Here is a 26773-nt window from a genome sequence, read left to right as displayed (position 1 = left end):
GTCTCTTAGCAGGTCTATGTTCGAGTCACCGATTACGATGACATGTTCGTATTGACACTGAAGTGAATGTAATTCCGACTGGAAGGAACTCATTGAGCTTATTTTTGGCGGCTTGTACACGACGCCAGTCAAGAATTTCCGACTTTGTATATTTATTTCAATGAACATGAATTCAGCCTCTTTTTCTTCAGCAGGATTTGACGTACATAAGACTTTCGCTTTGAGCTCTGTTCGTATATACGCGCCGACCCCGCCACCTCGTTTTTTTGATTTGTCTGCTCTAAGAAATGTGTACCCTGGGAGATGAAAAGATGCAGAGGATATGTGTGGTTTCAACCACGTTTCGGATAAGAGGATTACGTGGTAGTTTAGTTGGTTGAAGAGGAGGCTAAGTTCTCGTAATGCGCAGGTAAAGACTGGATGTTGCAGTGAGCTGCTAAAAGCTCTGACGCGTTCCGCTGAGCAGCCTGGAGTAGGGTGGCAGACTGGTTTGTCCCTTTGTTAGGCACTACCTGCCGCGAGGGGCACTGGCCGCTGCTTCCGCCAAGTGACATAACACAGGGGTGTCCGAGATTTTGCGCGCCCTGTTTGTGACATTGCGAGTGCCGAAAGAACGGTGACTGCTAAAGATTTCCTGAGGTTGCGGGAGTATAGAAAATGGATTAGTGGTATTCGGTGCAAGGAGAATATGACCAAAATAGTGACAGCTGTGTGTCACTGTGTATCCTCTGTCGTAAGAGGAGAAATGTAATTAGCGTATTTGAAACAGCTTAGGGTGGAAATAAGGGAGAAGGGAGTGATTTAAGAGGCCGATGCTGCCAGCAGAGAGAAGTAAGCTTAATAATTAATAGATTATCGTAGGAAGCTAGAATTAAATTGAAATTTACTAGAGTGATACTGGTAGTGATTATCGTAGGAAGCTACAATTAGATTGAAATTTGCTAAAGTAATACTGATAGTGATTTTGTTATGAACAATTTAAACCGAAGAGATGGGTGATTAATGAACTAAAGGAGAGACTAATAATTGGAATAGAACTATTTCAGAACGGAAGAGAATAAACTGAGAAAATGAAAAAAGTATTAGCAGTAACTAAAATTAAGTAATGGTTAGACCTACAGACACAAAAAATAGTGAAAAGTTAATACAGTTACAAAAACAATTAGTTGAAGGTACAAATATGGGTATAATTAAAAAATTAATAAAACTACAAGACTATATCTGAGTATTGAGGCTGTTACAATTGCAAATGGTGCTAAGTTTGCACTTTTGGCTCGAGTAGCTTCACTTAATACTATTCAGTTCTGTCATGTTTGTGACTGTCTTCTTTCCAGCTGCTGTCTTAATGATTACTGTGCCATCCTGAGGCCACACATTCTGAAGACCGAAATGGGATATGGCACTGTTTAAAATCTTTAGCCGTTCGTGTGTCAGATCTTCCCTTATTGTAAGACCTGTCCTTGCTAACTTCTTCTTCTGGGTAAAGATCTCTGCCCTTTTCGGTACGAGACAAATTTAATTATTATTGGACGAGGTTTGGTGGCACCTGGTAGTTTTCGTCCCACCCGATGGCTCCTGTCAATGTCTGCCTTGGTCACTTCAACGCCTAATTTTTCACGCGCAACCTGTATAAGCAGGTTGTCCGTGTCTTCTTCATTATTTTCTACTACTCCAAACAGTCGTAGACTATTTCGCCTTTGGTACTGTTCTAGTTTGTCAGTTGCGGCGGACAGTTTCACTTCCAACTCTCGTGCCTTTTTCTCGTATTCAGACACAGACTTTTTTAGTGCTGTAATTTCGGCAGTATTGGCCTCAACAGTTTCACGCATTTTGGCCAATACTGCTGCCGTTACAGTATCTGATATAGTGCCTGCTATCAGATCGAGATTGTTTTTATCGCGAAGCGCAGCGTTTACCTCAGAGCGGACCAGCTCCGCTATACCGGGAGCCGCGGCCGCACCTTCCGCCAAGAGCGGGCCCGCCGCACCTGCTGCTTCCCCGCTGCTGGACGCGCTGCTGTTCACTCTTCTGTTTACCATTTTCTCGAAGATATTGGCGGAGCACAGAAAAAAAATAGCACTACTGCACAGAACACTGTTGTTTTCACGATTTCCACTTGTACTAGACAACACCACCTGCGAGAACACCTTCGAATTCAACTAAATTTCGCGAGCCGAACTTAACACGTGTTACACTGCAGCCGCCATGACACAGTATGATATACAGGGTGAGTCACCTAACGTTACCGCTGGATATATTTCGTAAACCACATCAAATACTGACGAACCGATTCCACAGACCGAACGTGAGGAGAGAGGCTAGTGTAATTGTTTAATACAAACCATACAAAAATGCACGGAAGTATGTTTCTTAACACAAACCTACGTTTTTTTAAATGGAACCACGTTAGTTTTGTTAGCACATCTGAACATTAAACAAATACGTAATCAGTGCCGTTTGTTGCATTGTAAAATGTTAATTACATCCGGAGGTATTGTAACCTAAAGTAGACGCTTGAAACCTCCGACGTTCAGTTGCGTGTTGTAACAAACACGGGCCACGGTCGGCGAGCATTTTACAATGCAACAAACGGCACTGATTACGTATTTGTTTATATGTTCAGATGTGCTAACAAAATTAACGGGGTTCCATTTAAAGAAACGTAGGTTTGTGTTAAAAAACATACTCCCGTGCATTTTTTTATGGTTTGTATAACCAATTACACAAGCCCCTCTCCTCACGTTCGGTCTGTGGAATCGATTCGTCAGCATTTGATGTGGTTTACGAAATACATCCAGCGGTAATGTTAGGTGACTCACCCTGTATACCAATAAAATAATTTTATTTCGTTCGGTGCTTGTCAGCCACCAGGTTTTACATATCTTCATAATATACTGATCCGAACCGCCCTTTCGATTCAGTAAGAGAATTTTAGTCACTAGATTATTACCAAGTGGAATGCCTGGTAGCTGATACACAGTGAATAAAATAAAATAATTATATTGGTATGTACAGTACAATGGAAATTTAGTTATTAAATGTGTCTTGTTCTTGATCCCCTCTTGTATTTTATATCTGAAAATGTCTCCTCAATGTGCTGAAACAGTTATTAATAAAGATATTTTGTTATGTTGCCCTACGATTTTTAATCCATACATTTTTGCTCTTCCGTCGCCTCAAGTGCCTCTTGCAGACATATTTATCAACTGACAGGTCAGTGTGTTCTCAAAGTTGCAACCATCAACAATGCTCACATAATTGTGAACTATACAATATGTTTTAATTATAATCTCAACTAACTCAACACCCACATCTCCTCGTCGGTGCAAAATCCGTCATTTGCTTGCAAAAATTCCAAATGCGCCTTCAGCAAAATGACTAGCTCTTGTCAATCCACACCAGGTTTTTTTACTGAAAATTTTTACTGTTGAAGGGAAAATTCCCCGCCAGCATCAAAAGCAAATGGATGACGTATACTGGTAACACCATTTGGAACAGGTTTCGAGTGCGGCCAATTTAATGATTGTAAATAAACTTCCTTTGAACAAATTTCGATCTGAGCCGGCCGGTGTGGCCGTGCGGTTAAAGGCGCTTCAGTCTGGAACCGCGTGACCGCTACGGTCGCAGGTTCGAATCCTGCCTCGGGCATGGATGTGTGTGATGTCCTTAGGTTAGTTAGGTTTAAGTAGTTCTAAGTTCTAGGGGACTTATGACCACAGCAGTTGAGTCCCATAGTGCTCAGAGCCATTTGATTTTTGAAATTTCGAACTTACGTTTGTTTGCAACTCTTTAAGTGCTCTCATTATCAAATACTGGATGAGTATAATATGGATATTCACACGTCGTGACAACACGGCTTTTTCACCCACAGTCCCATGCCTTTGATTGATAGGTGTTACTTACCCCCGCCCAGTGATTATTTCAGGACAGTAAATGATATGTATGCCAAGTATGGTTGAAGCTGGTCCAGTGACTTAGGAGCAGATGTGGATCATACATAGGCCTACATACATACATATGTACGTAGGTTAGGGTGTCCCAAGATATAAAGGGGATTTTTTTTGTGAAAACGAAAACGCATACCCTCCTTTTTTTCCTATTTGACCTTAATAACTCACAAACTAAATATTATTACAACTGAATTATTATAACTTGACGCTAAACATGAGACTTGAAAACTCTTACTATGTGAGAATGGAGGGATTCTGGAACTTCATGATTGTTTGGTAAATAAAACACCAAATTGCCCAAATCGTTTTTATTCACAATTTGACATGTAAAAACATTAGTCTCTACATTTTCGTTTCAAAGTTTTTTTTCTGCAGTCAGCATAAATCTTTCGGTGTTCTTGTACGCAACGTAACAAAAATTGTTTTTTCCCTTCTCAACAGAGATTAAAGCATGAAAGTCTTGCATCAACTTGACCACTCTTTCAATTGTATCATTCACTGCTCTCAGAGCTGAAACCTTCTTTCTGGTTTCTTGAAGGGAAGCATTGTTTGACCACATGACAGGACATTCGAGGAGAATGTTAACAGTTAACAAAATTATGATGTATACAGAACACTATACAACCAACCTCTCTATTCATTTATTTATCTCACCAAACAATGGACCGCAAAGTTATTCCTTCAAAGGGATGTAATGGTTAGCATCAGCTGATAAATTATCTTTGATTAAATTTTCAACCATTTTTAGTTTTGTTTTGTAGCGGGAAGACACCAAATGTAGTGGATGGGTGCCACAAGGTGCCGTATTAAAACTCGGCTAGAACTTTCCAGGTGATTTATTGTTTTGTAGCTACAGTGCCGTCGCTTCTCTTGGTCTGCGTCACAGGGCCCCGCAATGCTGAGGAATCATCCCAGCGGTCCGTGTAATGCAATGCTGTGTCGAGCCAGTCTTGTACGCCAGCGGAGTTGCGATTACGCCAGGATGCCGCGGTTGACTCGGCGGTCTGCGTCCCTGCCGACTAAGCTGTCCCTGCCCTCGTTGCCTCTGCGCCGCTCCGAGGAGCCGCCGAGCGGCCCGCTGACAACTGCAAGATGGTCTGCGCCATGTTCCGTCGCCCGGATGTCACCGACGTGTGTTGGAAGCCAGGACGCCTGTCCTCGGTAGCGAGCCGTGGAGTGGCCCACCGCTGGCTGGCTAAGGACCCCACGTCGGCCTCAGAGGGTCGAACCTACTACCCGCCGTGGACTGGCACGCTGGCCCTCCATCTGCTGCTGTGTGAAGTTGGTAGTTTGACAAGCCCCGCCGTCCAGGAGAGCTGCCACACTTGAATGAATCTCGTTAGAAAACAGCACCTATTTATACTCGGCTGTGCGCTTCTGTTCTGCCAAGCGCGCCGCTTCGTGTCACGCATTCATAACACGCTAGGTTGGCCAGTGGGCTCCTTCCGTGCGCGACTTGCGCCATGCAAACTGCTGTGTGCGCCCTCTCCAGCAATTCTACGCCCCTGTGGCCTCTATTTTCCTTCGCAACTGCTAGTATGTGTAACCCACTGCAATCTGGCCTGCACCTGGATGTAAATTGCGCTCAGAATATGGCACAAAACTAACTTTCCCTATCCTAAACGGTGGTGCAGCTACAGTTTCTAGATCCACATCATCATCAAACAGTGACAAGACAATAACTTCACCAGTAAAATACCATAAATGCTGGCTTATCTTCGGTAGAGCTGCTTTTGAGATGTCTTTACCTATTTTTTTGTATGCCTTCATTGACTTCAAAAAGCACAGATCTTGGTGGGGTGACTTACTGCCAAAATACACTGGACGTAGGATCTCACGATGAACAGGTAAATGTCAAACAGCGCTTCCTTCTCCTTGTTCGAAGTTCTTACTGAGCGCAAAGTAATGATACTTTTAGGGAATATATAGTTCTCGCCATCCATCGAACTTGATGTATGGCACCTGGAGGCCCTATGTTGAATTTTCTGTCTGTATCTCCACCTAAAAATATAACAGAAAGCTCATCAACTCTCGGTAATCATCTCTGATTATTTCTTTTGTCAGTCCAAACTCAAGCAGATTGTCAATTTCTGAAACAGTCAGATGCATTGCGACCTTTTCTTTGTAGCGCTGTGTGCTATCTGGATCTATACTTTTCCAGTTATCTCGGAACTTTTTGAAGAATGAAATATCAGGACTTATCAGGACTTGTTGTCACTGAACTGATTTTTACCTGGAATACATTTCTTAACCCTAGTTCATACACGTGCTGGCGGCAAGGAAAAAGAATGACACTATTGTTAAGTTTTTGCTCCAGTAGCACACAGACCTGTATTTGAAGCCGTACAACAAAGAAACTGCACTTTGTCTTCGAGAATCCAGTCCACAATCGGGTTCCATACAGCTTTCTCCTGTTCACCTCCTGAAGAGTTTTCCAACCTTGGCACACCAATAAATTGCTCTTTATTTCTATATGAAATAGAAAGGTTCTTCTTTTGATTCCCGATTATGTGTAGCAGGCAACAGGTTGCCATCCCAATGAACAGTCACAACATCTGGTAACTCGTTTTGAAAATTAACATCTATTGCTTCCGCGCGCTCTTTCCGTTTCTCTGTACGAATTCTTTGAATGCAGGACTTATTTATAGAAAATTCATCATCATTATTTCCAAGTGCTACAATGGTAGCTTCAAGGATATAGACTGAATCTCTCACACTCAACTGGCACCTATCTAGCACTGCTACTAATTTTGGAGTAATGAAACATTTCTGCATAGGTGTGTTACTGGTTCCAGGTTTTATGTTCTCAATCACAGTTGTGAAATTTTCTTGCAAACACATCTCATTTTCATTACAATCTGAAGATTAGTCATTTTTTAATGCTTCATAAGATGCTGTTGAAGGAGCTGACGTGGAAAAATATTTAGCACGTCAGTTTTCTTCCTCAATAGCTCTGATGCGCGAACTTTCCTCTTTACTAGCCAGCTTCTTGTCCATTCTAGCTAAGTGACCAGGACGACCTGGCCCTCTCTGTCGCTGTAAAAAGATTTTTATCTTCATTTATTTTCATTAACTGAAGTGTATTGGCGTGTGCAATGTCGAAAAAATCATCTAACTTGTTGACAAACTCTTGTCGGCGCTGCTCAAATAGCTTTTGGGATTTTTGTGAATTTTTTTGCAACTCCCTCCAAACTTGATACAGGTTCACTAATTCACAGTTAGGTACAGATTTGGTAGGTATACGCGGCTTTTCCCAAAAGATCATACATTCCCGAATAGTGAGATTTGCACTTTCACTGACAGTTAAATTCACTTCCCAAATATTATAAAATAAAACTGCTAGAACTTGTCCATTAGATGGCAGTTTTGAACGTTTTATCTGATGTTTTACCGCACCTATTGAAAATATACGAGTTGTAGAACTACTACGTAATTCCACTGACATTTTCACTTACTGTCAACAATTTAGACTAACAATGTTAGAGACACGCCGAACGAGGGCGCGCGCCTTCGCCTTTCTTACCAAGTACGGCCAACCTGACATGTTGCAATGCAAGTCGGCCTGGGTTGCCAACATTCTAAGGTTCTTAAATTTTACATATAGTTGTTTTGTCATCGTACAAGTAAATTAAGAGGGTATGCGTTCAAATAAAAACTATTTCGAATTTTTGGGGCACCCTAAAGTAGATATTCATATAATGGCATAACGCAGTCCTGAATTAAGTTGTGGTAAAAATGTCACACATTGACAACTGGCTGCATAAAATTCTCAGTACCAATTCATGATTCGGTTGTACGATGGCTTCACAACACTTGATGCATTACTAAGTATCTTTTTCTCCTTTATTGTCTAGACTATGTAAAACCAGTATTCAGACAGCAGGGTCTCCTCTAGTAATATCTGGCTTTATGCAGGCAGAGGCACTGCCACTTAGTTCATCGTCATTTCAGACTTGTTCAGCAGCATTCGAAGCGTCGTCTGCGCCGCCTAATCTCAGTGTCATGTGATGGTGCACTGTTTGCCGTATACGTCCACTCTATTATTGTGGATGGTTGCGCCGTTGTTTCCCTTCAAACGCAGCAAACGAATTGCCGCACAATACTCAATTTTATAAAGTGGCTGCGATTGATGATTGTCATGACTGCCTGCAAACAGTGTAGTGTTGTGTTCACGTTTTATTTAAGGATGAGATAACACGAGGCATCGAGCAAACACCTTCTTTAGACGGACAGATCAGCATCAACACTGACACATGTTGTTGTTGTTGTGGTCTTCAGTCCTGAGACTGGTTTGATGCAGCTCTCCATGCTACTCTATCCTGTGCAAGCTTCTTCATCTCCCAGTACCTACTGCAACCTACATCCTTCTGAATCTGCTTAGTATATTCATCTCTTGGTCTCCCTCTACAATTTTTACCCTCCACGCTGCCCTCCAGTACTAAATTGGTGATCCCTTGATGCCTCAGAACATGTCCTATCAACCGATCCCTTCTTCTGGTCAAGTTGTGCCACAAACTTCTCTTCTCCCAAATCCTATGCAATACTCCCTCATTAGTTATGTGATCTACCCATCTAATCTTCAGCATTCTTCTGTAGCACCACATTTCGAAAGCTTCTATTCTCTTCTTGTCCAAACTATTTATCGTCCATGTTTCACTTCCATACATGGCTACACTCCATACAAATACTTTCAGAAAAGTCTTCTTGACACTTAAAATCTATACTCGATGTTAACAAATTTCTCTTCATCAGAAACGCTTTCCTTGCCATTGCCAGTCTACATTTTATACCCTCTCTACTTCGACCATCATCAGTTATTTTGCTCCCCAAATAGCAAATCTCCTTTACTACTTTAAGTGTCTCATTTCCTAATCTAATTCCCTCAGCATCACCCGACTTAATTTGACTACATTCCATTATCCTCGTTTTGCTTTTGTTGATGTTCATCTTATATCCTCCTTTCAAGACACTGTCCATTCCGTTCAACTGCTCTTCCAAGTCCTTTGCTGTCTCTGACAGAATTACAATGTCATCGGCGAACCTCAAAGTTTTTATTTCTTCTCCATGGATTTTAATACCTACTCCGAATTTTTCTTTTGTTTCCTTTACTGCTTGCTCAATATACAGATTGAATAACATCGGAGAGAGGCTACAACCCTGTCTCACTCCCTTCCCAACCACTGCTTCCCTTTCATGTCCCTCGACTCTTATAACTGCCATCTGGTTTCTGTACAAATTGTAAATAGCCTTTCGCTCCCTGTATTTTATCCCTACCACCTTTAGAATTTGAAAGAGAGTATTCCAGTCAACATTGTCAAAAGCTTTCTCTAAGTCTACAAATGCTAGAAACGTAGGTTTGCCTTTCCTTAATCTTTCTTCTAAGATAAGTCGTACGGTCAGTATTGCCTCACGTGTTCCAGTATTTCTACGGAATCCAAACTGATCTTCCCGGAGGTCGGCTTCTATCAGTTTTTCCATTCGTCTATAAAGAATTCGTCTTAGTATTTTGCAGCTGTGGCTTATTAAACTGATTGTTCGGTAAATTTCACATCTGTCAACACCTGCTTTCTTTGGGATTGGAATTATTATATTCTTCTTGAAGTCTGAGGGTATTTCGCCTGTTTCATACATCTTGCCCACCAGATGGTAGAGTTTTGTCAGGACTGGCTCTCCCAAGGCCGTCAGTAGTTCCAATGGAATGTTGTCTACGCTGGGGGCCTTGTTTCGACTCAGGTTTTTCAGTGCTCTATCAAACTCTTCACGCAGTATCGTATCTCCCATTTCATCTTCATCTACATCCTCTTCCATTTCCATAATATTGTCCTCAAGTACATCGCCCTTGTATAGACCCTCTATATACTCCTTCCATCTTTCTACTTTCCCTTCTTTGCTTAGAACTGGGTTTACATCTGAGTTCTTGATGTTCATACAAGTGGTTCTCCTATCTCCAAAGGTCTCTTTAATTTTCCTGTAGGCAGTATCTATCTGACCCCTAGTGAGATAAGCCTCTACATCCTTACATTTGTTCTCTAGCCATCCCTGCTTAGCCATTTTGCACTTCCTGTCGATCTCATTTTTGAGACGTTTGTATTCCTTTTTGCCTGCTTCATTTACTGCATTTTTATATTTTCTCCTTTCATCAATTAAATTCAATATTTCTTCTGTTACCCACGGATTTCTACTAGCCCTCGTCTTTTTACCTACTTGATCCTCTGCTGCCTTCACTACTTCATCCCTCAAAGCTACCCATTCTTCTTCTACTGTATTTCTTTCCCCCATTCCTGTCAGTTGTTCCCTTACGCTCTCCCTGAAACTCTGTACAACCTCTGCTTCTTTCAGTTTATCCGGGTCCCATCTCCTTAAATTCCCACCTTTTTGCAGTTTCTTCAGTTTTAATCTACAGGTCATAACCAACAGATTGTGGTCAGAGTCCACATCTGCCCCTGGAAATGTCTTACAATTTAAAACCTGGTTCCTAAATCTCCGTCTTACCATTATATAATCTATCTGATACCTTTTAGTATCTCCAGGTTTCTTCCATGTATAAAACCTTCTTTCATGATTCTTAAACCAAGTGTTAGCTATGATTAAGTTGTGCTCTGTGCAAAATTCTACCAGGCAGCTTCCTCTTTCATTTCTCAGCCCCAATCCATATCCACCTACTACGTTTCCGTCTCTCCCTTTTCCTACACTCGAATTCCAGTCACCCATGACTATTAAATTTTCATCTCCCATCACTATCTGAATAATTTCTTTTATTTCATCATACATTTCTTCAATTTCTTCGTCATTTGTAGAGCTAGTTGGCATATAAACTTGTACTACTGTAGTAGGTGTGGGCTTCGTATCTATCTTGGCCACAATAATGCGTTCACTATGCTGTTTGTAGTAGCGTACCCGCATTCCTATTTTCCTATTCATTATTAAACCTACTCCTGCATTACCCCTATTTGATTTTGTGTTTATAACCCTGTAGTCACCTGACCAGAAGTCTTGTTCCTCTTGCCACCGAACTTCACTAATTCCCACTATATCTAACTTTAACCTATCCATTTCCCTTTTTAAATTTTCTAACCTACCTGCCCGATTAAGGGATCTGACATTTCACGCTCCGATCCGTAGAACGCCAGTTTTCTTTCTCCTGATAACGACATCCTCTTGAGTAGTCCCCGCCCGGAGATCCGAATGGGGGACTATTTTACCTCCGGAATATTTTACCCAAGAGGACGCCATCATCATTTAATCATACAGTAAAGCTGCATGCCCTCGGGAAAAATTACGGCCGCAGTTTCCCCTTGCTTTCAGCCGTACCGATACATGTACATGCAAAATGGCACAGTGCACAAGGGTTTGTAATTTAACTGACAAGGAGAGGTATACAATGATGGGATCAATATTTTGATACCAGATATACTGTGATGTTGGCTAAGAACCCTGATGTCACTCCTGCAGCCACTCATCATGATGGGTCCTCGTTTGCGAGTAATTGACGCAGAAAAATTTCGGAATTTTGCGTGATCCTTAATACCGTTAAAAAGTCGTCACAAATAGTTTGGTTGTGGGGTGTGATATGTAGGAAAAAAGCGTCACTTACAGAAGCTTTTGGGGTCGAATTCCGTCACGTAGAATAAATTCTCTTATTTTTCAATATTTCTCGAGATGACTTTCCTTATTATTTTTATTCAATTAATTGGAGTAAATGAATTTTAAAAAATTCTATTCCTTTGCCACGTCATTCTAATCCCCGTATGATCATTTTCATTTGTTCCATTTCATTCTTTATATCATTCTTTTTCCTATCGGAAATTTTGTGAATATGAACTTAATTATATTTATCTATTACTATATTTAGTTATTTGAAAATTCGGATCTACCAATTATGAAACAAAAAGACGAAGTAATCTATTTACATTGATCGTGCAATGGTGTGAAAAATGTATTTTTCGTTACCAGATGTACATTCTTTTTTGCACGTTAATCGTCGTACAAACATTTAAAACATAACCTAAATACCTGTTGCACGAGGGACAAAATAACGCAGATGAAGATTTAAATCAAACAAGAATTTATAAGTAAAACGAAATTCAAGCAATATGAGAAATAGATATAATGAACGCAATAATGTGGACGAAGCAACAGGGTGATGAAACAAAAGAAATAAAATCGAAATTAATGCATAAAATTAATTAAAAACACAAGAACAAACGTTTCAAATGGATAAAGAACGATAGGAAGAAAAATGAGGGAATTGAATAAGTTGATATTGTGATTAAAATTATGCATCAAAGGAATGGAAATAAAAAATTACTTTTAAATCGGTTGATTGAATGAAAATGATGATCCAAGTCATTTTGTGAAAGATTTGAAATTTTAAAAAAAATTATTGCATCTGGTATGATTCGAACCACCCACCTTCTGCGTATAAAGCTATCATCCTACCCAATGCACAACTCAACCAATCTATGCAGTACAACTTTTTCAGTGTTACTGATCAACAGACAAAGTCCGCAGCTCGTGGTCTTGCGGTAGCGTTCTCGCTTCCCGCGCACGGTGTCCCGGTTTCGATTCCCGGCGGGATCAGGGATTTTCTCTGCCTCGAGATGACTGGATGTTGTGTGTCATTTTCCATCATCACTGATGAAGCAAGTTGCCGAAGTGGCGTCATTGTAATACGGCGGCCGAACTGCCCCGCATGGGGCCTCCCGGCCAACAACGCCATACGATCATCATCAGCAGCAGCAGGCAAAATTCCAAAAAAAATTTTTGTCAATTATTCGCAGCAGGGCGAATGCCTGGGGTGTATTACACCTCGGATCTTATCCTACATAACCGTACAGAAGGTTTCAAAAAGTCGATCCCACCGCCGGGGACATCTCCTTCTGAGCAAAGTGGCACAGACCGTTATTGAAACTTAACTGTACGACATCTCTTCCCTCTGTTAGCCAATAACCTGTACCGAAAATCTTTTTCTACCATCACGATTCGAAACTCCTATTTGCAGTATTTAGCTTACCTTGGAGTACTTGACGGTATGACGGTTTCGATGACCGATGTGAAGTTGGCAGGGCAGCCTTCGACGGAGGTAGGCAGTGAGGGGTACCTCATGCGGCCCATGGCGTGGGCGCTCTGAGCCCCTGACATAATGACTGCCACCACCGCCATACCCAACAGGCTGCCAACCAGAGCACCCTGTAACAGAGGTACAAATGGACTGCTGTGAGCTGCAGGTTAAGAACAACGAAGTGATTGACAATTAGGCACAGAAAGGGGCGATATTATCAGTTCAGTTTCATACGCATTCCCAACATATACCCGGCAGTAACAGCTGTGCAGTTCAGTACTAAATTCCTTCGTTTACTTTAGATGATCGGCGGTCCTGAGTTCGCCTTGTAGAATCATTTTTCAGATAGCTTTCTCTATAGGTTTCAGCCGGCCTTTATGGCCGAGAGGTTCTAGGCTCTTCAGTCCGGAACCACGCTGCTGCTACGGTCGCAGGTTCGAGTCCTGCCTCGGGCATGGATGTGTGTGATGTCCTAAGGTTAGTTAGGTTTAAGTACTTCTAAGTCTAGGGCACTGATGACCTCAGATGTTAAGTCTCATAGTGCTTAAGAGCCATTTTCTATAGGTTTCACACATTCGTTTACATATTCTAAAAAGAAATCAGCAGACGAATGATCACATTATAACATGGCCCTTGCTGTGCTGATAACCAACACGGCTGGGCCGTGGATTTAAATGCAGGTGTCTGGGTGCTATTTCGAAGGAGCTGCGCTTCTGTGTTTTGTAATACCGTCTCGAAAACAGGCCAGTGACTGGGCTCTGCCTGTTGCCGTACAGTGAGGGTGTCAAACCCCAGAAGCTTCCTGGAGGCTGTGTCCCAAGCCGCTGACTTGACTAAGTTGGGTCTGGCTAGATCTTGCTGCATCTGAACAGGCAGGTCATTCTCCATGAGTGTGCTGGTTACATCTCTCGACTATATTCTAGGCCGTTACAGTATATATACCACAATCCACCATACACTGCATACTGTAGGGTATCTTGTCCGAGTCATCAAAGGGAGCGAGGGAGAAACGACTGCGTATATGCTTCCGTACTTAATTTCCCTGGTCTTGTTTTCACAATCGTTCTGCGGCATGTGACATTGCTGACAGTAGAATCGTTCTGCAATCAGCCGCAAATGCCACTTCTCTAAACCTTCTCAACAGTGTTTCGCGATAAGAATAGGATTTCATTGTAGAAAATCCCATTTGAGTTCAGAAAGCATTTCTGTAATAGTCGCGTGCTGACAGAGCCTAACAGCTATATTTTCAACCAGCATATGTGAACTGTTTCGATGTCCTGCTTTAACCTCACCTGCTGGTGTCCTTAAACACTCGAACAGAGCTCAAGAAAGGGACACACAATTTTCCTGCAGGTGGTTTCTTTCATACATACACTACACTTACTTAGAATTCTTCCAATAAACTGTAGTAGACCATTCTCCTTTCTTACTACCAACATTGCGTGCTCATTCCATTTCATGTCACTTTCCAAACTTACGTCCAGATATTTAATCGAAATGATTGTGTAAAGCAACACACCACGAATACAAAATTCGAACATTACATTACATTAATTTATCTTAAATACATTTAGAGTACGCTGACAGCATCACACCAGATTGAGACTGCAAGCCATCCTGTATCATCTTACAGCCACTTAACGACGACAGTTTTCTGTAGACTGCAGCATCAATACCAAACAGTCGGGGATTGCTGCTCACGCTATCCAGCAGATTATAGAGATCGCGTGCAGTCCTATCGTAGTTCCCTAAGGCTTTCCTGACGGTGGACTTGTCTTTGATGTCCAGAACGACGTACTGAGTTCAATTAATTAAGACGTCTTCGAGTCTGGAAACATATTCCATATGCAGAGGTCTGCTGCTGTAAGGCACTGTTTCAAACCCTTTCCGGAAATGTACGGAAATGAAATCTACCTATTTCCCTTCATCAGTAGTTCGCAGTAACATTTTTAATCACTTGGTGCCTTCGATACAGTACTTATACGATAGCGATCTTGATAGCCTTGATGGTTCTGTGCTACTAACCGCGACCGGCTCCTGGGTCCCTGTCGTCGAAGAACTGTATGGAAGATATCGTATAATAAATAACGTTTGTGCTGAGTAATCAGTCTTGCCCCTGTGCTCAGAGCGGTACTGGTGAACCTACAGTATAGCTCCGGCAGCGTAGAACCGGCCACCAGTTAACAATCAATATTCACTCGATCTATGGTGATAGTCCACGTCACATCTCTTTTACCTCACATTGAAATACAATATCGTGGAACAAGAACATCTGGAAGTGAGAAACAACTAGTTCCAGTTTGTAAAATCCACTACTCGTCCATGGTGTATCATGTTTCTGCCTGTCACAAGAGATGTAGTTCTCTCAAACCGCGAGCGAAATAGAACGACATGCAGCTTCTTTCACTGGCGAATAGAGTTGCCAAAATTCCATGATTGGAACGTGTAGATACAAGCACATCAATTTTAAACAGTGTGACAATTTTTCCTCATAAGAGTGTGGATGTCAAGTTACAATCTGACCAGCAGGCTGTAACTGCTTACAACGAGGCGAATATGTAACTCGATATACCGGTAGCCATATTCCGCTTTGGGTTCTAGATTTTGTTTGTAATTTAATATGTAATTACTCAGTTTCAGCAATTATGTCCTACTTTACTCTTGACATAATCAAAGTAGTTGTTTTAATTTCTGGTTACTGTTTTCTCTTATACAATACCAGACTCATACCAGGCACAGAATAAACGGGTCATAACATGTTAAAATATCAAAATACAAGAAAATAAGAAAGTGAGAATGCTGAAATAAGCCTTACAACGTGGAAGCGCAGGTGGCTTTGAAGCAGTAATATTAGTTGGGCATAAATCACCTATGCAGACGAAACAACTCATCACGCATGGAATAAAAAACGTACACATCTGGACATCTGAGGGCGGTATCAATTTCGTTAAAATCATTCCGGGTGCCACGTTATCTTATAAAGCACTAAAATGACAAAATACTAAATAACACTTTGTAAGATGAAGCACCAGTATAACTAGAGGGATTTTAACAAGGAACTCATCATATAGTAAGCCTTATTTGTGCATTTTCATTCTTCATTAGTCGTTGTTTAAAGTTCTTACTAAAAGTCTCGAAAAGTTCACGATCGGTTACCTCTAATGAGCAGTCGAAGGGACATAGATTACAATTTTTTTAATCAATATAGTAGATAAATATGATGGTACTATACAAAGACGAAGCGTTTTAGCAAAAATCTCAAAAAGTTTTCATGATACTCTTATAAACATTCAGACGGACAGGGGTTACATATTTTGCTATAAGGAGAAATGTAGTTAGCAAGAACGAGTAATGGTTCGTGACAGGTTTGCCTCAAATATTTCCACTGTGTTCTAATAAATGTTTATATCGACGTAAGCTATATGTATTTTAATATGTATGGTATATGAATATAAATGTAAAATGTATAAGAGAAAACTCTGCTAGCAAAAATCTCATAGTACTTGGCCAGTTTCCTTCAAATTTTTCCGCGACGCACTAATAAATATTCAGAGGACCTAGATTGTATTTTTTTATAAGTAACAATGCATAGATTTTCTGTTCTGCTAGTAATAAAGTGCTGTGCTGTTAGAACGTGCGGTTTTGTTTTCACTCTCGCAGTCACTCTACGATAGCTGGACATTTAAAAAATTAGAGATCATTCGTAATGAATATATTCTGAATTAAACGGGTATGCTGGTTTGTTGTGTAACTTCGCAGTTGATCTTATCCCCTCACTGAGTAGTTGCTCTTCTAGTTTTCTTTTGAGAGACTGTATTAACGTTGCCATGTTGATGGCTGTTCTGAGGCATCAAGGGATCACAAATTAAGCATTGGAAGGCAGCGTGGAGGGTAAAAATCGTAGAGGGAGACCAAGAGATGAATACACTAAGCAGATTCAGAAGGATGTACGTTGCAGTAAGTACCGGAAGATGAAGAAGCTTACACAGGGTAGAGTAGCATGGAGAGCTGCAATTAAACGGGTATGCTGGTTTGTTGTTTAACTTCGCAGTTGATCTTACCACAGATCAGATGATCATATACACTATCTCTAAATATTTAATTCGAAACAATTTTTGCGTGTAGGGATACATCAAAGAGCAAAGAGACTGGTACATGTGTCTAATATCGTGTAAGGTGCCCACGAGCACGCTGAAGTGCCGCATCACGGCGTGTCATGGACTCGGCTAACGTCTGAAGTAGTGGTGGGTGGGAACTGACACCATAAATGCTGCAGGGCTGTCCTTAAATCCGTTAGAGTACGAGAGGGCGGAGATCTCTTCTGAACAGCACGTTGCAAGGCATCCCAGATATGCTCAATAACGTTAATATCTGGAGAGTTCGGTGGCCAGCAGAAGTGTTTAAACCCAGAAGCCACTGCGTAGCAATTCTGGAGGTGTGGGGTGTTGCATTGTCGAATTGCCCAGTCCGTCGGAATGCGCAATGGAGATGCTAGTGATCAGACATGTTGCTTACGTACGTGTCACGTGACAGTCTTATCACAACAACTGCACACGTCCCACACCATTACAGAGCCTCCACCAGTTTGATCAGTCCCCTACTCCATGGATGCATGAGGTTGTCTCTAAACCAATACCGTCCATCCGCTCGATAAAATTTGAAACGAGGCTCGTCCGATAAGGCAACGTGTTTCCATTCATCAACATGCAATGTCGGTGTCGACGGGCCCAGGCGAGGCGTAAAGCTCTGTGTCGTACAGTCATCAAGGGTACACGAGCGGGTCTCCAGCTTCGAAAGCCCATATGGATGATGTTTCGTTGAATGGTTCGCACGCTGACACTTGTTAATGGCCCAGCATTGAAATCTGCAGCAATCTGCGAAAAGGTTGCACTTCTGTTACGTTGAACGATGCTCTTCAGTCGTCGTTGGTTACAGCGACGTCGGAGATCTGATGTTTTACCGGATTCCTGACATTCATGGTACACTCGTGGAACGGTCGTACGGGAAAATCCCCACCTCATCACTGCCTCGGAGATGCTTTGTCCCGTCGCTCTTGCGCCGACTACAATAGCACGTTCAAACTCACTTAAATCTTGATAGCCTGCCATTGTAGCAGTAGCAACCGATCTAACAACTACGCTAGACGCTTGTCTTATATAGGCGTTGCCGACCATAGCGCCGTATACCACCTATTTACATATTTCTGTATTTGAATACTCATACCTATACCAGTTTCTTTGGCCCTTTAGTGTGTATCCTTAACTGGATAAACAGAACTATATGCTGATTGGTTTTGTACCTCGCAGTCAGTTTTAACATAGAACAGATTTCTGTTTACAGTTAAATGGCTTATGATTCGGACACTTCTAGTGAATCAAAATCGTTCGAAACTCTGTATTTCTACCCATTTTCATATTAAGACCTTGCAAAAAACTGTCAGTGAAGCTACTAACCTGCCAGCTGCAGGAGAGGCGCCTCACACTCCCAATACCAATGATACCAACCAATTTATCCATTCATTTTAAGTGACTTCAGTTCCCATTCAGAGATTCGTTGGCAATGGAAATAAATGTGCTCAAGATCAGAGAAAGGGGGGAAGAGGAGCTTTAGAGAGACGGAGGAGGAAATGGTGGTAGAGGGGGAGAAGCGGGAGGTGGACAGAGAGGGAGAGGGGAGAAGGTGATAGAGGGAGGAAGAGATGGACAGGGGGGTGGGGGGCTGGAAGCACGACATTAGGACGCATATCCAACACCCGTAAGTATTTAGCAGCTGCGAAACATTGCCAGGTCCCACTAGTACATAGTATATCCCTCGGCAGTTGATCTGAAGATGCTACAACCGAAAACGGTAATGAGAATTTAAACAAAAGAGCTAAATGGCTCTGAGCACTATGGGACTTAACAGCTGTGGTCATCAGTCCCCTAGAACTTAGAACTACTTAAACCTAACTAACCTAAGGACATCACACACATACATGCCCGAGGCAGGATTCGAACCTGCGACCGTAGCAGTCGCGCGGTTCCGGACTGAGCGCCTAGAACCGCTAGACCACCGCGGCCGGCAAACAAAAGAGCTACTTGGATTGTGTGATTGTGCGTGCGTCATGATCAGTCGCTGAACTTACGACGCGGAAGTTGCCGAAGTGGCGTCAATTAGAAGGACCTGAGCCAGGTGACCGAATAACTCCAGACGGTGTTTCTCGGCCGACCTTTCTTCACAGCGAACAGTTGTGCACAGTATTAACGCACCATTTGCAACCATTCTAATAAGCAGCCTAGCCCCTGACGCGATATGTTGAACTATTTACGTAGCATCCAACGTTACAAAACTCACATAATCAGTCAAAACAACATATCTGTGTCCACTAAGTGAACCCAAAATTTCTCACTGTGTTGCAGTCGCCGTCTCATTGATTTCATGACATGACTTGTGTGGGCGGCAATCGCGATGGAACTTGGCCCTATACAGCACTGTGCAGACACTGATGTAATTTTGTATTTCACGAGTATTATTTCAACATGTGTTGACATGTTCTCATTTCGTAGAGTACAGGCTCCGACGGAGATTTGATTCCAGTTATAACTGTGCTCCGGATCAGGACTTTAATCTCTGCATTTCCTGGACAGTGCGCTACCAATTGCGTTCTCTGACAGTGCCTCACAGACCGACTAAAAGGTTCAATTTACTGCCAGATCCTCTCCATGCGTTCCAAGCCCGTGGGATTAAGCAAGCGAAAGGTTCGTTTTCCGGACCGTAATATCAGAAGACAATAATTTCACGCTGAAAAGCAGTAGTCGCAGATCATTCCAGAGAATTTTTGTGAACGTGCTACTTCTTTCGGTCGATGGCAACTGTGAAGGTGTGCCATATTTTTCCAGATATGGTTTCCGAGCGTCTCACTGCATCATTACGTCGAAATTGACTCGGTGCACAACCCTGATTTTAAAATGCATTTGTTCTAATGCTTTTACGTGAATGGCGCATCATCACAAATAGATCGAGCATCGATCCCCACCACACACACGTATCAAATCAGTATCAGTTTGAAGAAAGTCAGAGCATGAAATTCGTACTCACTTGTGGCAAGTTCGACCAGCACCATTCGCTGTGAAATTTGTAATAATTTTCCGTTGGCTTCTCTGACCAACTGAAAATGTGAGATTACTGTGTATCTCATAAGCTTCCAGTAGCTCTATACCGTAAATCTGCAACGCTTTTTTTTCTCATCAGCCAACGGAAAAAATTACTAAAATTTTAATGTATCTGAACGTTATCTGGTTTGCAGCAAAATAATAAGTAAAAAAACTCATTTAGACCATATTCTCTTCTTTGAGTATATTGTAGGCAGCATACATATGTTCGGAGATTAGTAAATACAGTTCGTCAGCAGTTTAGAGTTTTATTTTAGAAATTTTTCTTTTTTGCTCCACCTACTCGCTTCCAAGAAACTAGAAAGTAACACAAGTTGCACCCGACCCCTCAACTTAGGTGTTGAGTACATTCTTGCTTTATGTAACTAGATAACCCGTAATTGGTTTTGTGACATTTTCGGACCTGAAGTGTGTCTAGTTCATGAAACAAGCTTCCATTTTTTTTCTCTTTCATTTCCTAGTTTTACATGGGAAACAAAAGTAGGTTAAGAACATATTTATACAAACCAAGGGGAAGTCTGTCAGCCTCTGACTCAAAAATGTGAGCTATCAGTCTCAGCTACTCACTGATCGGCAGCGTCACTTCGTCACGACAATTATGTCTTTCCTGTGACCGGAAGTATTCATGAAAACGTTTGAAAATGACGCGATAATGCCAGGAATATCTTTCGTATCTGGAAGTACTCATTTTTGTCTTCAGGTTTATTGCGTGTCTTCCCTCATTCTGCTTATTGCGTAAACCCTCTCTCTTTACAGGTGAAATGTTAATATACCAGTAGAAAGAACAGAATCATGTCGTTCAAACGTTAATCAAACTGGGAGAATGACATTCTGTTGAGCATTAGTCGATGTTTTCTGTATTTGCTCTTCTCGATGTGAAAACTCTCTCAGAGCTGTGTAAATATTTGGGAGCGGAATGGCTATATCATACCTTGGTGTTCGCCGAAGGTACCAGCATGCCAAACGAGAAGAGTCCCAGCAGTGCTCCATTGCTGACGCCGCTGACACTGTATCCCAGCTGTGAACACGAAGACAGCATTTACTGCAGATGTAGATAGCAAACGACACATTCCGGTTGTTCTTCAAGAACATTGGTAACATAAACATTCAAAGTGCTGTAAAATACGCGATTTTTTGTATGGTTTTATTTATCAGTTCAAGTTGGTTTGTAGGATCTATGAGTATGGAGACGTACCACGAGACTTCCACAAAAATTATCGTACATACAATCCAAAAGATAGCAATGGCAGGTAAGTGCGAGAAATATTGCTCTTTCGGCTTAACAGCTCCCGCATCAAAGTTGCTGATGATAATAGTGTGCAGAAGAATAGAAAAGAAAATTGAAGCAAGGCTAGATGACAATGACTTTGGCTTTACGTAAAGTTTAACGCAGCGGAAAGACAATTGCATCATTGCTCTTGATGCCGGAAACAAGACTAGAGAAAACTTGTGACACGTTCGTGGGACTCATCGGCATAGAAAAAGCGCTAGACCGTGTAAAATGTTACATCGTGTCCTAAATTCCCAAGTAAATAGGTATGAGTTATAGATAAAACAGATAATATACGAGATGTGCGAGAATCACGAGGAAAATAAGCTATGAAAGAAATAATAGGATTCAAGAGTGAGATGAAAATTCTAGGTGAGCGAGTATCAGTGAAAAGATACGCTGTTACATTGCTATATTCAGCGAAAGTGGAGAATTACAGGAACTGCTGAATGGAATGAACAATCTAATAAACACGTTCTGTGGATTGAGGGAGAAACGATGAAAGATGAAAGCAAAGCGTATGAGCGCCAGTCTGCCTAGCTGCGCGGTCTACCGCGCTGCTTCCCGAGCGGGAAGGCGTGCCGGTCCCCAGCACAAATCCGCCCGGTGGATTAGTGTCGAGGTCCGGTGTGCCGGCCAGCCTGTGGTTGGTTTTTAGGCGGTTTTCCACCTACCTCGGTGTGGGGCGGCGGTGGGTTGGGTGAACTGCTGTGGCCTGTTATGGGGTTCTGGAGCACTGAGGGCTACGGGGTGGGGGTGGGGGGGATGAAGCTTCTCCGTCGTTTCTGGTCCTCACAATACACACACAATGCGTATGAGCAGCAATGAGATTAGTGGTAACATCAGCATTTGAGGCCAAGAAGTTGACGGAGTGAAGAAATTCCTCTACCTTCGATGCAAAACATCACATAAGAGACGAAGCAAGGAGGACATAAATCAGACTATCACAGACAAAGAAAGCATTCCAACCCAAAAGAAGTACAAACGTCGGCAGTAATTCGAGTCAAAATTTCTGTCGATGCACGTTTGGAGCAAAAATCACAGCACTGTAGGGAATTTGGAAAAACCAGAGAAGAGACTCGAAGCGTCTGATATGTGCTGTAGAAAAGTGTTGAAAACTATGTAGTGTGATATAAGAGATCAGAAAGTTTTGTGGAGAATTGACGTGGTATGGAACACATGGAAAACAGTGACAACAAGAAGGAGCAGTATGATGAAAGAAATGATAACACATCGAGGAATACCTTCTACGATACTGGAGGAGACTGTAAAAACTTTAAAGGGAAGCTCGAGCTTGATTATATCTAACAAGTAAATGAAGACATTGGTTGCAAGTGCTGCTCAGAAATAAAGATGGAGGTACAGGAGTGGAATTCGTGACTGGCCACATCATACCAGTCAGCAGACGTCACATACCTTGTTCCTCTCCAAAAGCTCCAAAAGTGACAACAAGCTCTCAGTCGCCAACTCGCAGTCCGTTAGCTATGCCCCATGTCCTCATTGCTTCTGACATTACGGTGAAGTCCCATACAAGTCCGTACATTGCTACGTATTTTGTGACCAGGAACTGTACGCTTAAGCTGTGTTCCCCTTTTCTGAGGGAGTACTGGTGAAAATTTCCACTACTGTCGCAATCCGACTTCGTCGTCACCTATTCCATTATCTTTCATGGGTATATCAGGTATTTTGGCTGCTAGCAGTTCAGCCATCTTCAGGACCAGTCTGTGAATGAATTAAAACTACTTTATACTATATATACTGTATGTAATTCAATCAAGTGGTTTTAATGCATTTAGCGACTGGCCTTGATGATGGTCGAACCATTAGTAGCCGAATTACCTGTAAACGATAGATTGCTGTTTCAGGTGCCTCTATTACAGAAGCGACCTAGAGTGAGGTATTGACACAGGTATTTGAAGTCGACTGCGTCGCTAGCGCGGACGTGGAAAATTCTCTCAATTGTCCAAAGTATGAATATCAGAATGTCTTACATCACACATCGATAAAATGGACCAAGAAAATAAAAAGTTGTAAACTATGCTACAAAAAAAAAACTTCAGCAGTAGTAACCACTGTAGCCATAACGATGCAAAGTTCCTTCGAACATACATGCATGTTCGAATGAACTTTGCATCATAATTCGGAATAACACAGGCACTGCAATATCGTAAGCTTTTCGTTAGCAATACATTTCGAATAGAAAACAAGTGAAAATTTAATCGATTCATTTCTTCCTCGATCGGATTTCTTTTTTTGTCGAAGCCATCCATTTTGCCGGCTGGCTGTGTGTCTCACCTCAAGTATTGTGCTCAGTTTCTCGACGACCAAGACTAACGCGACGGTGATGGCGCCCACAACCAGCACGATGCCCTGCATTATAAGGTTCACCACGACATCCGACTTCCTGCCAGGCATCAGGGGTAGCAGGAAATCCTCGTAGATGGTCCCAGATAGTGCGTTAAGGCATCCAGACATGGAACTGCAATTAGAAAGAATTGTTTTAAATGCAATCCATTTTACTTGATTTTAAATACGCAATATACATTCCACATCCAGTCATTTCCCAATATTTCATTTGGGATGAGCATTGATGTTACAGAAGAATAAGAGTCGCTTCTCTACGAGCAGTTGCTCAACTTCTAACAGCTACTTTATGATGATCCCCCTCCAGGTCAGTGTTGTCACCTTGTCATTCACCCTCAAGCTGACGGAAGACTTAGTAAATAGCTTGCCTTTAGTATTGTGTACCTTTGTGTGCGACAATATGGGAACACATCTGGAATTTGACTACACGTGTGTAGGAAGTTACCTGAAAGCTACACTCACGCTTTCTGGTATAATATGTCAGTGGTGGTCAATCTGGCGCCCTTGTTGTACCGCGATGTAGCCTACCTCCATGTCTCACAAGCTAGAACCCTACAAATTAAGCTACTCTAGCCGTTTACTGGTGTGTACTCGCACAGACGTAACTAATGTTAGCGTAGATCATAGACTGAGAATTCCGCAACAGTGGATTTCTAAGGAATATAACTTCCTCGGTCTTGAGTTATAACAGTGATTTCGAATAAAAGCTGCCAGTAAGCCTTATGTTGCAAATCGTAGTGTAGATGATTGACAAATGTAATACCACTGGTTAAGGCTTTTGGGTATCTTTACATTTTTATACATTACGTTTAACTTCACCAATTATACTGTTGTCAAAAATTAAAGCAACAAACCGCAATTTCCCCGTCCTGTGTTTAATTCACAATATAATCATACGAACTCTCAATACATGCCCGTACGATCTCTTTCTGCACGGAAGATAGCACTCCAGTCAGCGTACAATCACACCAACGGCTACGTCAGGGCATCTGTCACAAGGGGTAGTGTTTGCCGTGTAGCCCTACTTCCACAGTCGTTGTGTACACAGTCACAGGCGGTGCAGTATGGCACAGAGGAAACGTCTACCAGGCTTTATGAGGTGCATTACCATAGGAAGAATGGAAGCAGGACAGTCTCCAATTAATGTGGCCCGACGGCTTAATGTCAATTGTTCTGTTGTCTCTTGGATGTGGCGACAATTTATAAAGACCAACACTGTATTCTGAAGACCAGGGCAGGGCCCACCACGTGTGGCATCAGAAAGAGAGAACCGTTATTTGGCTGTAAGGGCACGACGGTATCGTCTCAGGACTGCACGGTGGCTGGCATATGACCTACCATCATCCACTGTACATGTTGTATTGAGGTAAACGGCGCACAGAAGGCTTCGGCAGAGTGGCCTTTACTGTCGGAGACGTGCTGTACGTGTACCTCTGACGCATCTTCACAGAATAGGACGTCTAGAGTTCAATCGTTCACATGCCACCTGCACAGTCGGACTGTGGGTCAATGTTCTCTTCACAGATAAGTCCCGATTTTATCTGGAGAGTGATTATCGACGTATTCGTATTGGTGGGAACGGGACCACGATTTCTGGACTCAAACATTGTCTAAAGAACATCGATATTGAGGAATATTACTAATGTGTGAGCAGGGATTATGTTGACCACCTCGACCTCTTAGAGCACCGGTGGTTGACGTTTTCTTGGCAACGAAAGATAATGCACACACGGCGTGACCTGCTCGCTCTCCTGATTTGAATTCCGTAGATCGTGTCTGGAGTGCACTTGGGAGATGAGTTGCACCATCCACCAATCATTCTCCAACTGCGGGAGGAATGGGCGTTATTGCCTCAACGTGAGATTGATGACGTCATTCAGAGCTTGCCCTGTCGTTGTGTGGCCTTTTTGCTGCCAGAGGTGGTCGAACCCAACACTGAACATATTAACCAGCTGTCGGAATGTGTGTGAAAATACGTTAAGTTGGAGAAAACAAAGAACATTTTTTCTTCCGTTGTGCATGTTGCAGTTATTCGGGTTCTGCATTCTTTATATTGTTTCTACTTTACTATCAGCTGTTTATATTGTTTTGTGGCAAAACAAGCGCAACCTTGCAAAATTTCCGTTTGTTGCTTTAATTTTAGACACCATTGTATTTATCTGCTTAAACGACATTGCAAATCACAAACCAAATGTTAATTATAGTTGTGCATAATTTTCTGTAGCTATGTGCAAATACGACCCGCTTTAGGTTCCAGGAGACAGGTATCGGGAATAAAATGAAATTAAGATTTATGCTGTTAATATTTGTTATTAAATAAACCAAAATTCGCTGGGTTACCAATAAATTGTCTAAACTTCTTATACGTGTTGAAGCTTAAGCAGCTTTTTATCGTGAAGGGATTACATGAAGCAAATCTTACGGAACGAGTCATTACATGCAAGTGTGAATGTCATCTAGAGATATTCTCACTTAAAGAAAAAAAGAGGAAGAAACTAAACTTTTGAGCCTGAAATACAGGGCAATGACAACAGTACTGTGAGGTAACAACCATACGGCAACCAGATCAGTCTCGATTGTCAGCAGCACTATAGCAGAGGCTGAAAATGGCGGCTCTGACTTCTCCCGCCGACTTTGAGATTCGGTCTGTCACAAAGTTTCATAATGCAAAAAACATATCGTCGGTTGGAATTGGTCGTCTGTGTAAGCTGTACGGACTGAACGTCATGAGCAAACTCATGGAGCGTCTCTGGTGTAGGCAATTTTCTGAAGAGTATAAATATGTTCATACGGAAGAGGCCATGGGCGACCGTCCGCCATAAATGACGACCTTGTGCAGTTGGTGAGGCAGCGCCTTACGCAACACAATTAAAAGTCTCAGCGATTTCCACCCTATCTTTCACATCAAGAAATTGCTGTCCTCCGATCAGCATTTTGACAGTGACGACATTTGGAGCATAATGGGCAGGTCTCTCCA

The 26773-nt window shown here is 42.1% G+C and overlaps 2 protein-coding genes across 2 annotated transcripts in view; both read right to left on the bottom strand.

The window, feature by feature from the left end:
• The window catches only part of LOC124796387 (sodium-coupled monocarboxylate transporter 1-like), a 33447-nt gene extending 9608 nt beyond the window's left edge, over positions 1–23839 (bottom strand). Inside the window, exons 1-3 of the mRNA XM_047260555.1 lie at positions 23728–23839; positions 21094–21180; positions 12964–13139 (exon numbers count right to left, since the gene is read on the bottom strand). Of these exons, the coding sequence (XP_047116511.1) occupies positions 12964–13139; positions 21094–21180; positions 23728–23808 (344 nt within the window). The 5' untranslated portion in view covers positions 23809–23839. The remainder of the gene's footprint in view (positions 1–12963; positions 13140–21093; positions 21181–23727) is intronic.
• Positions 23809–26773, bottom strand: part of LOC124796093 (sodium-coupled monocarboxylate transporter 1-like) — a gene marked incomplete at its 3' end in the record, with an annotated part of 59995 nt that continues 57030 nt past the window's right edge. The window contains exon 9 of the mRNA XM_047260179.1: positions 23809–23911. Coding sequence (XP_047116135.1) covers positions 23809–23911 — 103 coding nt within the window. The remainder of the gene's footprint in view (positions 23912–26773) is intronic.

This window comes from Schistocerca piceifrons, chromosome 4 (genome assembly GCF_021461385.2).
Source record: "Schistocerca piceifrons isolate TAMUIC-IGC-003096 chromosome 4, iqSchPice1.1, whole genome shotgun sequence".
Lineage (NCBI taxonomy): Eukaryota > Metazoa > Arthropoda > Insecta > Orthoptera > Acrididae > Schistocerca > Schistocerca piceifrons.
Note: the sequence above shows the minus strand (reverse complement) of the source record. Positions and strands in the feature narration are given on the sequence as shown.